The sequence below is a fragment of the Scardinius erythrophthalmus genome (genome assembly GCF_964197995.2).
Source record: "Scardinius erythrophthalmus genome assembly, chromosome: 13".
NCBI lineage: Eukaryota > Metazoa > Chordata > Actinopteri > Cypriniformes > Leuciscidae > Scardinius > Scardinius erythrophthalmus.
This window is the reverse complement of record NC_138233.1, coordinates 21,393,440-21,407,263: the sequence shown is the minus strand read 5'-3', so window position 1 is coordinate 21,407,263 and position 13,824 is coordinate 21,393,440. Positions and strand designations below refer to the sequence as shown.

General features: G+C 37.7%; 1 protein-coding gene across 1 annotated transcript; it reads left to right on the top strand.

The window, feature by feature from the left end:
• Positions 1–696: 696 nt before the first annotated feature.
• Positions 697–7,830, top strand: cyp4v2b (cytochrome P450, family 4, subfamily V, member 2b; the record flags this gene model as incomplete). The annotated part of the gene is made up of 11 exons (XM_081381976.1): positions 697–889; positions 989–1,101; positions 1,196–1,281; positions 2,473–2,663; positions 2,831–2,900; positions 3,019–3,145; positions 3,557–3,727; positions 3,804–3,906; positions 4,012–4,146; positions 4,579–4,758; positions 6,113–7,830. The coding sequence occupies 11 exons, from the start codon at positions 697–699 to the stop codon at positions 6,274–6,276; spliced, it is 1,533 nt and encodes a 510-aa protein (XP_081238102.1). The 3' UTR covers positions 6,277–7,830.
• Between the last annotated feature and the right edge of the window lie 5,994 nt (positions 7,831–13,824).

Here is a 13,824-nt window from a genome sequence, read left to right as displayed (position 1 = left end):
TTTGTTTTACTGCAGATGTCTGAGGCCAACAGGTTGATAAAACAAAATGCATAGCCTAATTATTTATTTTACATTGATGGTTGATAATACTGATTGAACCCTCCAAACTGTTTATTTCAGCAACATTTTATTGAGACTTCTCCTCCTTGGTAGAGTCATTTGCAATACAATTGTTATAAAATTTGGCAAAGGTTCAGTAATATATCACAGCAATCAAATATTAGACGTTTGTTTCCTGGTCTTAAAATTATTTTATCTATGCTCACTTTCACCAAAATAAAAGGTTAATATTTTTGCTCTAGATTGTAATTTGATGAAGCAAGAGATAACTAGAAAAAAATCCAGACCATTCAAGGTGCTTTTCTATCTTTAACAATAGACTTGACAGACCTCTTCCATTGGAGAAAGACAGCTGAATTTGTGCTAGTAAACCACAACACACAGTTGTGCATTATTGCTGCATTACTTCTGTTGTCTGTTAATGTTTTAGCTGGAGGCAATTTACCCACAGATAAACTGCACGTGTCCCAGTTATCATAACTAAATCTGTTTGATTAGCCCAGGGTGTTTTTCTCTCACTCTCTCTCTCTCTCTGTTTGTTCTAAGAGAGTGAAACTGTTAAGTCTGAAGTTCACAGTGAAGCAATCCGTGCTCCTCTTTCAGAGCATTAGTTACAACCAGCTTCATCGAAACAAAATGGGCGTCCTTTTTGGATTATACATCCTGGGGATTATATTTATAGCCATTCTTCTACTTCTTTTGGTATCTACCACATATCATCCACTTAAAAATTATATAGGAAAATGGAACGAAATGAGACCAATTCCAGGAATGCCAGGCGCTTATCCAATCTTTGGCAATGCACTGCAGTTTAAAGCCAATGCAGGCGGTAAGGGATTGTGATCTTTTTGACTAGCATCAGCTCTTGTTACCATTGATTGATGATAATTTAACACTGCAGAATTATAAAAGTGTGTTTCTGTTAAAGATTTTTTCAATCAGATTATTGAGGGCACAAATGAAAACAGACACCTTCCTCTAGCAAAGGTGTGGGTGGGTCCAGTCCCCTTTCTGATCTTGTATCATGCAGAGAATATTGAGGTGCCTATTTCTCAAATTTTATCCTCTCCATTTACTTTTTGATGTGCATAATTTTTTTCCTCACAGTTTCTTCATACCTATGTTTTTTCATCAGGTGGTCCTCAGTAATTCCAGACACCTTGACAAGTCATACCCATATAGGTTCCTGCACCCGTGGCTCGGCACAGGCCTGCTCACTAGGTATGGTGGGTTTACCACCAATTTTTTGGTGAAAATTACACTGTGCTTTCTTTCTTTTGCAATTCTATTACAATTTGTTGTAATGCTCACTATAAATATGTGAAATTAAATAAATAGAGTAGCATCAGAAAAAAATTACACTGTCAATTTTTTGTTAAAATAGCTTCTCTTATCTTAATATAGATGAATAATAGACATATTTAAGTATTTACATTTGAATGCTAATTTCCCCACAAAATGTGTAAACACAGTGACTTTAGACAGTCTGGAAAAGCAACATTGACTTTGACAAGCAACCAATGGAGTGAGTTTTGGGTGGGATAATCTCTTTCTTCGACCAATGAGAGATCAGTTGGGGGACTTTGTTAATTGCTTATATTACATTCTGAATAATTTTTGCGACAACTTTTTTTCTTGATATTGTTTGACAATCTGAGGGTATTTACATTTACGCATTTGGCAGCCGCTTTTTTTATTCGAAGTTTCATGTGTTTATGTGAAATTTGCTGGGATTTACCCCATGATTTTGCCGTTGCTAGTGCCTTGCCCTACTGTTTAAGCATTAGGAAAACACACAAAAATGAAAAAATTTAAATAAATAAATATATTTTGTGATTTTTTTTTTTTATTCTTAAATACAGTTTTAAAAAGCATATGCCCTCGTGTTTTCTTTTTTGTAATGTGTGAGAAGTTCTGTTTTACCTTTTTCATTGGGTCACACCTGGAAAATAACAATTGTACCCAGAATTTTAACATAATGCAAGGATTAAATACATCATTATATTTGCAATTGGTGATGTTAGAAATAACTACATATGTGTTATGTATTAAGTAGAAAGAGCAGTGCTGTCTTGATCTCTCCGTTACCTAAAAAAAAAGCCTCACTCATGTCCTTCAAAGCTCAGAACATTTAAAGTCAATCTAAACTTTGTTTCACACAAGGTAGAGGACCACCTGCCAAACTGGCAGATCTCATATCTCATATTCAAGAGCAGCTTGCATCAAGCACTGCAAACAAAGTCTATCAAAAGCACAGTTTATAATCAGCCACACTGGACACAAAGTCTCTGGCCATCTGTCCAAATGCAGAAATTTAATACAAAATGATCCCCATGTTCACTTTAGGCCTTTACAGTATGTAAGATAGGTTGAGGTCACAGACTTGACTCTTCTCAACTTTTCTTCCCACAGCACAGGGGACAAGTGGCGTAACCGGCGTAAAATGCTGACTCCAACCTTCCACTTCTCTATCCTCTCTGACTTCCTGGAAGTGATGAATGAACAAACAGATATTTTGATTCAGAAGATGCAGAAGCAGGGAGATGGAGAGCCGTTCAACTGCTTCAGCTACGTAACCTTGTGTGCTTTGGACATCATATGTGGTACAGTACATCCAATCTTTCCTTAGCACAACGTGAGAGTGCTGTTGAGGTTGTCCTGCTGCTTTGTTTACACACTGCTCATGCATGCTAATGTAAATAGCCCTACACTTATCGCTTAGTTATAATAACCATTGATGAAACATATGGGATATGTTTGTCTGCAACAGAAACTGCAATGGGAGAGAAGATCTATGCACAGAGCAATGCTGACTCTGAGTATGTTCAAAGTGTCTATAAGTAAGTAGTGTACGTATGTATGTAAATACTTAAATGTTAGAGCATGTGTTCTTGCTAATAAATAGGGGAGCCATGTTGTCCTCTCTGAGAACTGACAGTGTTTATATTCCTTTTGCAGAATGAGTGACATCATCACCAAGAGACAGAGAGCACCATGGCTGTGGCCAGACTGGATCTACAACATGTTGCAGGAAGGCAAAGAACATTCCAGAAGATTGAAGATTCTCCACTCTTTCACTGCAAGTGTGAGTGCTCACACTTTTTTTTTCTGTGAATGTGTGAGACTTCCGATTCAATAGGTAAATAACTAAAACAATAACAGTAAAGTCCAGTCCAGTAAATTTTTAAACTATTTGCACTGAAAAACAATGTGTTTAGAATTATAATAATACATAAAAATAATATGATAAGAAATGCTAGCTTGCAATATCAAACAGCAATAACGGGCATTTTTTACAGGTAAAATAACTGAAAGAGAATAACACCGGAAGCCTTGCACATTCAAGTTATGATTTACGTTAAAAATAAGGTGGATAGCACATGCTACCCCCCCCCCCCCACACCACACACACACACACACCTTAAATCTAATTATAATTGTTATATACAAACCTTTAGATTATTCATACAGAATTTTCTGTTTTCTTAACCTGAAGGTCATCAAGGAGAGAGCGAAGTTCATGAGCTCTGAGCCTGATAGTGATTCTGACCAGGGGCAGAGGAAGAGACAGGCCTTTCTAGATATGCTGTTAAAAACTACTTATGAGAACGGACAGCATTTGAGTCATGAGGACATTCAGGAGGAAGTGGATACCTTCATGTTTGAGGTACAAATAAAACTATAAAAGGAAATTTGTCATGACAAAGGTTGAACATTATTTTAAGGACCATTCTTTTTAATAGGGTCATGACACCACAGCAGCTTCAATGAACTGGGCCTTACATCTGATTGGCTCCCATCCTGAGGTCCAGAAGGCAATGCAGGCAGAACTACAGGAAGTGTTTGGTACACAAGTCTTTTCCACAATGTGTTCTCAAGAAAGCAGCTTGGGAATGTTTCCTAATAACCTCATTTAAAGTGCAGCTGCATCTCCTGTGTTCTGATTGGCAGGTTCGTCAGAGCGCCACGTGGGGGTGGAGGACCTGAAAAAGCTGCGCTACCTGGAGTGTGTTATCAAGGAGAGTCTGCGGATCTTCCCCTCCGTGCCTCTGTTTGCACGCAGCATCTGCGAGGCCTGTCAAATCAGTAGGTGGCAGCAGTTTGTCACCTTGCCAAACAGTGCAGCAAACGGCGCAAGATCAAAGATCTGCATTTTTTGATGCCACTCTCATTATTTGCATCTCAGCATAACAGCAGATGTAACAGCAGATGTCATTTCCATCTCACATTGTCAAATATGAAGCACTCTGAGTGTTTATTCCTAGCTAAGAGCTAAGAGTCTTTCATTTCAAGGTTAAATGAAAGAGCAGCTGGATGGGAAATAGCAACTTTTCAGGACAGAAAGTGCAATGTGCAATAAATACATTCGTTTATCAATTATTAATTAAAGCTTTATTCTGTCTCCCACACAGTGGTATAGTTTGGCATGTGTATAGTGTGCTAAATCCTATTTAGTTGTTAATTTTCTGTGACATGTATAAAATAACTGACTGAGGTTGTTTTGTTGCTCGTTTGCAGATGGGTTCAAAGTTCCAAAAGGAGTGGATGCTGTTATCATACCATATGCTCTTCACCGGGACACGCGCTACTTCCCAGAACCTGAGGAATTTCGACCGGAAAGGTTTCTGCCAGAGAACAGCAAAGGGAGGCATCCATATGCATACATCCCTTTTTCTGCAGGGCCAAGAAACTGCATCGGTAAGAAAAAGAACAGAATGATAACACAAAAAATGTATCTAAAAGTGACATATAATAGAAATGATAAGACTAAATGCTATCCAGTATAATATGAATTAATGTGAAAAGGAGCACATTTTAATTTTGGGGCCTTCTTAATGGGGCTGTGGGGGTGCTTAAGACAAAAAGGCTGGGAAGCACTGCATAACGATATAACTGCACCATACAAAAGAGTGCATTTTATTACACGGGCCATATGCATAGAGATGGGAATCATAAAGAATTTATCGATTTTGCTTAAGTCTCACGGTTAGCTGAAAGCTGTATGTTTTTGATTAATGGAAAAAAAAATGGCTCATAAGAGACATTTGTCCAAGAATCAGACCAAAGTACAGTGGTTGCACAGTAAGTGTTTGGTTCACTAAAAAGAACCGACTCACTAGAGACATTTGTTCAGGAATTGGACTTCTCTGGTTGCGCTGCATGCGTTTGATTCACTAAAAACAAACGGCTTAGAGTAATTTGCTTTGTAATCAGACTACAATAGTTGTACACTACAGGATGTGTTTGATTCACAAAACAAATCAACTCATTTGCTCCCTAATCAGATACACTGGTTGTGTAGTATGTTTTGATTCTCTAAAATGAACTGGCTCATAAGAGTCATTTGCACTTGTAAAGTGACTACTCTGATCGTGTTGTATGTTTTTGATTCACTAAACAGAACCATCTGATAAAGAGTCATTTGCTCTATAATCAGACTACACTGGTTGTGTTCTATGTTTTTCATTCACTAAAAAGAATCGACTCATAAGAGTCGTTTTCTCTATAATCAGACTACACAGGCTACGTTTTCGGTTTCCCACTGTAGATTCAGTAGCGTTATTCAGGTTCTGAACTTGAACCAGTTCTTGGTTCCCAACCTATGACATTATTATTATCAGAACTTTTTAAAGTGAGGTTTCTTTTTCTATTATACTTCACCCAAGAGTCAATCTGCTTATTGAGCATCATTATCTGAACGAGAGACTCAGCGCACGTATCTCCCACACTCATCTCCAGAGTGTTTGGGCCTCTATCCCACCTCTGAATGAGACAGATTGTTTCACAGCGAGTGGTGCTCGCAGGTTCAGGTCACTGGCCACACACAAGAATAATCTTCTAACAAAACTGAAAGAGTGCCACATAGCTTTGGAGATTTATTATTTCAGCACTCGACTCATCTCCACTGCCTTCCAGGAATGAAAGCTCCAAATTTGAACATTTGTAGAAATTTTACTTCATGAGCGTCTCCCCTCTCATAGTCTTGTTGCCATTCCAAGACCTTATTTTTCTCTTTCCCATTTTCTCTTTTTCTGTGTATCTGTGGCTCCAGGCCAGCGCTTCGCCATGATGGAGGAGAAGGTAGTTCTTGCTACGATCTTGCGTCACTTTGACGTAGAGGCGTGTCAGAGCCGTGAGGAACTGCGGCCTCTGGGGGAACTCATTTTGCGTCCCGAGAAGGGCATTTGGATCAAACTACAAAGAAGAACCAAATAACTCTCAACACCATTAAAACTTACGGTTGCTTCAGTCCTCACATCACAGACAGTTGTTGTGCTGCTAGCGTTGTTGTGCTTCTAGCTTTGAGCAGACTCAAACGCAATGTGCTGTCATTTTTGTATTTTCTGTGATTGATTTTATGGGTAATTCTGTGGAATGGATGGTAAAAGGAGAGCTGAAAGTACCAGACTCTTTTCAGAAGCTGAAAAAGTAATAAAATTAGCAAAATATCTTCAAACAAACACCCAAAGCGAGGCAGATTTCTGATTCCATGTGGACCTAGTTATAAGTTAGAAATCGTGTACAGCCAGCCACTTAACAGCACAAAATAAGCCAAGATAGTGTGATCAGTTAATTGACAACCTCAACACTGCTACTTACCATAATGCACATGAAATATTGATTTAAGTTGAAATTATTTTACTATATGAGAAAAAAAGAGACCGCAGAGTACATTAAACTAGCACAGCAAGTGCGACAATGATGAATTATAGAGTTTAGTGGTCATTCAATAAATATATTTAACCACATAATGTCATAAATGAATTGAATCAGAATCAAGTAAATCAACTCATTTGAGGTAACTATTTTTGCACATTTGCACTCTAGTTTTCCCGTTATAATGTTGAATAGTCTTTCATTCTCACTTGCGGGGGTAATTACAGAAAAAGAGGATGTACAAAACTGATCATTTGATTTCAAGCATACACTGCTGTTTAAAAGTTTTCGGGTCAGTAAGATTTATTTCTTTATTTTTGGAGAATAATAAATGTATACTTTTATTCAGTAAGTATGTATTACATTGATCACAAGTGACAGTAAAGACATTTATAAAGTTGCGAAAGATTCTATTTAAAATAAATGTAGTTCTTTTGTAAACTGTTTTCAAGATTTACAATAATAAGAAATGTTCCTTGATCACCAAATCAGCATATTAGAATGATTTCTGAAGGATCATGTGACATTGAAGATTGGAGTAATGATGCTGAATATTCAGCTTTTCCATCACAGAAATAAATTACATTTTAAAATAGAAAACAATTATTTAAAAGCAAAGAGATTGGTTTCAAAAGCACGAACAAACATTTGGCGAATCGCAAATTGAGAGATCTGTTGCAGATCTAAAGCCCTCAGGGCTGTCCATTTATTAATCGTCTCGAATCACTGGATGAAAACAAGTCTTTGGCAAAAGTATTTTCAGACTAAACAGTGTCTGCACATCCAGACAGCACCTTATTCAAATACACAGATTGAGTATAAGTGATGCTTAATCAAACTGACATTCATCATGGTGGAATGTCTCGAGGCTTTCATTTTGTGGAAATGTTTTCTTTAATTAAGTCTCAGTGTGTATTTTGTCCCAGTAAACAAAACACTTTAAAAAGAAGCTCAGAGTGATTTTCATCAAAATATCAATTAAGCTCAGAAATGCTAAGATGACGTACAACATACCATGTCTTTTTGATATTAACAACAACCAAATCTTTCTATTCATCCCCAGGGAGATTTTGCTAATTATATGAATTTTCATGAATAAATATCTCAGTCTGTGATGTCCAGTACTGAATATCTTTCATTAAGAATTACTTCACAACACTCAGTTCAGTTTCTACAAGCGTCACCTGTATCTCTGTATCATGCTCTTTAAACCTGCTCTGTCAGCTCATTTGGGGCTGATGGGTGATAAGGAGCAGGGCTCCTCCACAGAGAGGCAGTGTTGCTCCTCCTCATCCCTCGTCTGTCCTGAGCAGTGCCGGTGAGAGGACACCTTAAATCGTCAGACTGATGGGAAAGTCACTTGATCCTGCCAAGTCCCAAACTGCTACTGCAATTAAATCAAGAATCAAGAAAAAAAATGATTTGATGGAAAAAGTATGGCACAAACGTAATGAAAGTGATTTTAAATGCATGTTTCTCCTGTAATTTAGATGAGTAGAAACAATTATGTAAATTTACCAGCAGCTCGAAGTGATTGTGATTGCAATTGTGCGGCTTTGCACCATGACATTATTTCATGTCCATATTGTGTCTGCTGGTATTCTTGTGTCTTGGCAGACAACAAATGGAGTATTCTGGGTAAAATGTCTGTATTAATGTTGTAAGGTATCAATCCATAATTAAAACTGGCAAGAAAAATAACAGACATTTGAAATTGATGATGCAGTTTGACGAGTTATAGATGAAAATGTGCATTCATATTTAAGAGATGAGAGATTTCAAAAAGGTTTATATTCCATCTGTGTTATTAGATCTCTAGGTTCTTGACTCAGTTTTAAAGAACCCTTTATGCCAAAAAAGTGTCTTGAATGATTGCATAATACTTTCATTTTATTTAAATTGTCCTTGTAATAAAGAATGTTGCTGCTTAATTCATAAAAAATAATTAAATTTATATTAAAAAATAATAATATGAGCTGTTTAAATCAAATAAAAAATAAAAATAAATAATGACAACAAAATCCATAAAATAAGATGGGAACCCCTATGAAGCACCTGGTAGAACACTTTAAGGTTATATATAGAACCTTTTCTTCCAAGAGTGTACATTGAGAGAGAGATTGACAGATAAACATTAATATCCAAAAGTCTTAAGACAACTAGTGAAAATGTTTTTTGTTTTGTCATTACATATTGAGTGAACAATTGAACAACTGAAATTATAAAATGCCTTAGTATTTGGTTTGTCCATCTTTTGCTTTGATGACGGCAGCACTCGAGCTGCATGAACTCAACAAGTTTGTGTGAAACCTGATGATCATGTTTTCCTGCATGATTTGAGAATCATCCAAAGAGCCTCTTGTGCTTTTATGGAAGCAAGAACATCTGACTGTCTGTGCAAAGAATCATATGATTATAGTCACAAATTTGATTATTTGATTAGCAATCTAGAAATAGAGCAGAATCTTAAATATTTCATTTATCATTCATAACATTTCTTTGTTTTGAATGTTCCAAAGTCTGAAAACTCTCTGCTCTGTTTTCAATTTCAAGGTTTAATAAAAGAAAATATCCAAGATTTTCTGTGAGGTCTCAGCCAACTGTACTTCTAAACATATGGTAGTATCCACCTGTACTAACTGTGCAATGGGAAGGTGATAATGTGCCAGTGTTTTCTTTAGCTGGAAGGCAGAGTCATTATAGCACAAAGAGATTACAGCAGATAACACAGTCTTAAGTGTTCCATTCTTCAAAGGACACATCTCATCAAAAGCCTCTACCTACGTCGCCGCACAGAGATCAATGCTATCCAAAACATAAAGGCGAGTGTCAAATCCCTTCTTCCGGAAACAACTTGAATTACTTTGAATAGTGGGGGGAAAAAAAACCTCACAGAACTGAAATACTGGGGGAGGGATGGCATCTTTCATACCAATCAATTAAGCAAGTATTTTCATCAATGAACAATTTTAATATTAACTAAATATAGCCCTATATTCATTGAAACTTAAAAAAAAAAAAACAACCTCCTTTTATAATGTGACACATACTACTATACACACTAATTGCTTCTCTGGTCTTTTCCCTGACTTGAGGCCTGGACAGGTCCGTCAAGAATAAAAGGCATAATTTCTTTGAGAATCTATTTGCAGTGGCCAATAGGGCAACTCATTTTCGATCATTGTCTTAGAACTTATGAAAGCTGTCTTTGTTTTTTCTAAAATACTCTGAACACAATGTAAATATGTTCTGATGTCAATAATTAGTGTAAATTGATTTGTCTCCTGGAATTAAAAAATAAATGGTAGTTTAACTATAGCGGACAATACAAACAGCCTTCTGTCATTTTATACAAATGCAACTTGTACCATCATTGCAATGTTCATTGTAATGTTGGGAGGCAATCGGGCTGCTCGATCTGCGCATCTGGTCATAAAATCTCTTCCCTTTTTGACACTAAATCATTAGTCCGACTCCAACATTCTACAAGATAATGGCCACTAAAAGACCCGGTGTCACATTAGTTGCCTTTTCAAATTTTAACCAGAGACATCTCTAAATCTCTCCCGTGACAACAAAAACATTACATCATGAGGCATGACAAGCACGAAAAGGCCAGGTGGCAAAGGACAATGGAAAGCACCCAATACACATAGGCACAGATTTGTCGCATTTAACTCATAGTTAAACTATTCCAAAATGTATATGATGTATTCCTTTTGTTGAATGTATGTCCCTTTGTTATATTAACCTAGTTAGGTTTCTTTAGTTATGTTAGTAATAGTTAAAAAGTTAGTAATATTCAAACTTCCTGTGGACAACCAATCTCCGGAAGAATCCAACGAATGCTTAAGCTCTTGAACTCTCGTTCAGCACCAAAACCAATGCAAGTAACAGTTTTTATGGATCTATAGATGCATTCTGAAGCTTTGCCCCTTTTAAGAAGGTGAATTTGATTCTCTGATGGGTCTCAAAAGTTGTAATTAACTGATTGTAAATCTTGCCATTCTTTGCTCTTTCTCTCTTTTTCTTTTTCTTTTCTTTTTTCTATAGATATATTCTTCGCTTAAGTTTAGTTTTATGTATCCGTAGTTTAATTTATTACAAATAACATTATATCCATGCTCTGATGTCTGAGTTTGCTGCTCACACATCAAAGTCAATTTAACATCTGATCTTGCTGCATGCTTGCTACATGCATTGTAATTAATTATATACATCTATTGTATATATATATATGCATACATGGGCTATTTATTTCCCTTTTTGGTTGATTTAAATATTTATTATTGATCATAATGCGTTATGATTACAGTTTTTCTCAGTCGCTTTGCTGCATTTCTCAGATCAGAAATGAAATTCTCAAAACTACTTGTTCAACATCCACGTCATCTAGTCACTTGTGCACATCATAAAATCAGTTTCTCATTCTTTTGAACAAGTTGCGATTGCTTTGGTGCATTCATGCAATTGATTATGTACAATTGTTGCTAATGCCATGTTGCTCAAAATATATTAAAAATTAAATATTCTCTGTGCAATAGTCTTACCCCTCAAAACATCTAGTCATTAGTTCATCGTATAAGTCATTAAATGCAAAATGGTTGATCTAGTTGTCAAGCATATTTTCTACACATTTCTATTAGACTTTTTGTAAATGTGCAATGAATCGAGAGGAAGAGGAGTAAGGATGCGTGGTGGAAGGGTACAGAGGCAAAACAGAGGAAGAGGCAGAAGAGGTCAAGGGCATAGGCTCACACCTTCTTAGAGACCTTCTGCAGGACTCTCATCCCTGATAATGAGAGGGGTCCATTTCGAGAGATTGGGATAATGTGAGATTCCATCACTCAAAGCCCATCAGGCAATGGTTTGTGACCCACTATAGAGCCGCGTTTCCACCGCAGGAACTTTCCCCAGGAACTAGGAACTTTGGGCTGGTACTCGATGTGTTTACACCGCAGGAACCAGGTTCTAAATGAAGTTCCGGGTAAATATTTCCCCCTCCGATAGTCCCTGCTCACGAGGTAGTACTTTTTCAAAGTTCAGGAACTTTCAGGGGTGGGACTTGTGCGCTGCACAAGCTGATTGGTTGTGTTCACGCCGCATTTTGGTTGGATGACTCCACGCAGCATTTTCTTTATTTTTAACCTCCCTTTTAAAAAGTGGCTTCATGCAGTAAAGTTGTCTGTCTGCAAATATGGAATTTAATAAAAAAAACTGGGGGACTGGCGACGAGTTTCAGGCTTTATTATTTGGGTATTTGTGGAAGAGGAAACTTTCTGCGCGTTCGTCACAGCCATCTCACGGCCAATGTCCGCAATAGCTGATAACATACAATTTTATATTTAACGTTAGCATTACGAGCTCTGAACACGCTTTATCAGTGCTCGTCTCTTTTATGCCACAGCTTTTAATATTAAGTCATTATGTTTACACATTTGTCATCTATTTCAAGGCAAACCATGTTACAAATTTACTATAACAGGATTGAAATAGCGCATTGAGGTGTAACAAACAACTATTTACAAGACTGTCACTATTTATGATTGATAGACGGGGTTCAGGCTTTTTTTAAAGAGTATTTACGCAAAAGGAAATTTTTGCGCGTTATTCCCAGTCATCTCACAACGTACCTTGTCTTAATTTTATACGCATACAAGCTTTCTGAACACGCTTTAGTATCAGTGCTCGTCTATTTTGTTATGTTAATTACCTCGTTAGTAAACCAATAACTGCAACACAGTTTGAATCTCCTCCAAACTTATAAATGTGGCGCTCAAAACTGATTACTGTCCGTCGCAGACTGGGAGGAGCAGTTGCGCGCAGTTTACCTTCCCGGTACTTTAGACCGCGGTGTAAACGCAGAAAGCAACCGGTCTGGGGCAAAAAAGGTTCCTGGGAAAAAAGTTCCTGGGACAAATTGTTCCGGGTAATTTCGGTGTAAAAGCGGCTTAGGATGCTGATGGAATTCCTCCCACCTTATTCTCCATTCCTTAACCCAATTGAGGAGTTCTTCTCAGCATGGAGGTGGAAGGTCTATGATCGCCAGCCACATACTCAGATGACCCTGCTGGCTGCCATGGATGTAGCCTGTGATGACATCACAGTAGACACCTGCAGAGGTTGGATAAGACATTCCAAAAGATTTTTTCCACGTTGCATTGCAAGGGAAGATATTCGTTGTGATGTAAATGAGAATCTGTGGCCCAACAGACTGGCACGTCAAGAGGTGTAGACAGACTCCACTGCAATTCCTCATACAGTGCTGCATGCAAAAGCAATTTCTCCCTAATTGGTCTTTCCTGTGTTTGCCTTTCTAATATTGTATTTTTTATTTTTATTTTTTTTAGACCAGTAGTAAAAGTGTAACTGTGAATCCTATCCAGGCTCTTTCAATCAATAACTGATGTACAGTAGTATGTAAATTTGTACTTTTGAAATGGATATATGGCATACAGAAGAAGCGCAGCTTTGTATATTTCAAACTGTCATACAAACTGTTGCCATAGTTTACATCAGGCAATACTAACAGAGTGCAGTGTTTTATTGACAACATGACTAAGCATTTTGACTATCTTGTTTGTGAACTATGGCACAAGGACTTTTCATTTGTACGAATTGTTTTGAAAATGCAAATACTTCTTTGCAAATATTAAGGATGATTTGAGAAAGACCACTTAACAGGATCGATTGATGTATGAAACTCCTATGGAAAATCAAAGTCAACAGAGTATTTATGAGTCTGGAGGGTGGAGGGCCGGGGGAGAATCTTTTGTTCTCCACTCCCCACTGCTCAGCGGGCAGCACCTTATTGTGGTAAAAGAAAGAACTGACACACCCATCTCTGAGCCCCCAGAGGTCTCGGATGACAGTGTGCGCTGCTCACAAGCCTCGCCACTCTCGTACCCCTCTGTCGCCAGACCCCTGGCAGAGCAGGCCCCCATGGAACGCTCCACCTCGCTGCCCATCAAGGGTACGTCTGTGGTTCACATGACCCCGCTGGTTCAGTTCTTGGGAGCTTGGTTAGAGCTTCCCAATCTGTCCCGCTGGGTCGCGAGAACCATTAGGCTTGGCTACACGATTCAATTTGCACAGTCTCCTCCCCGC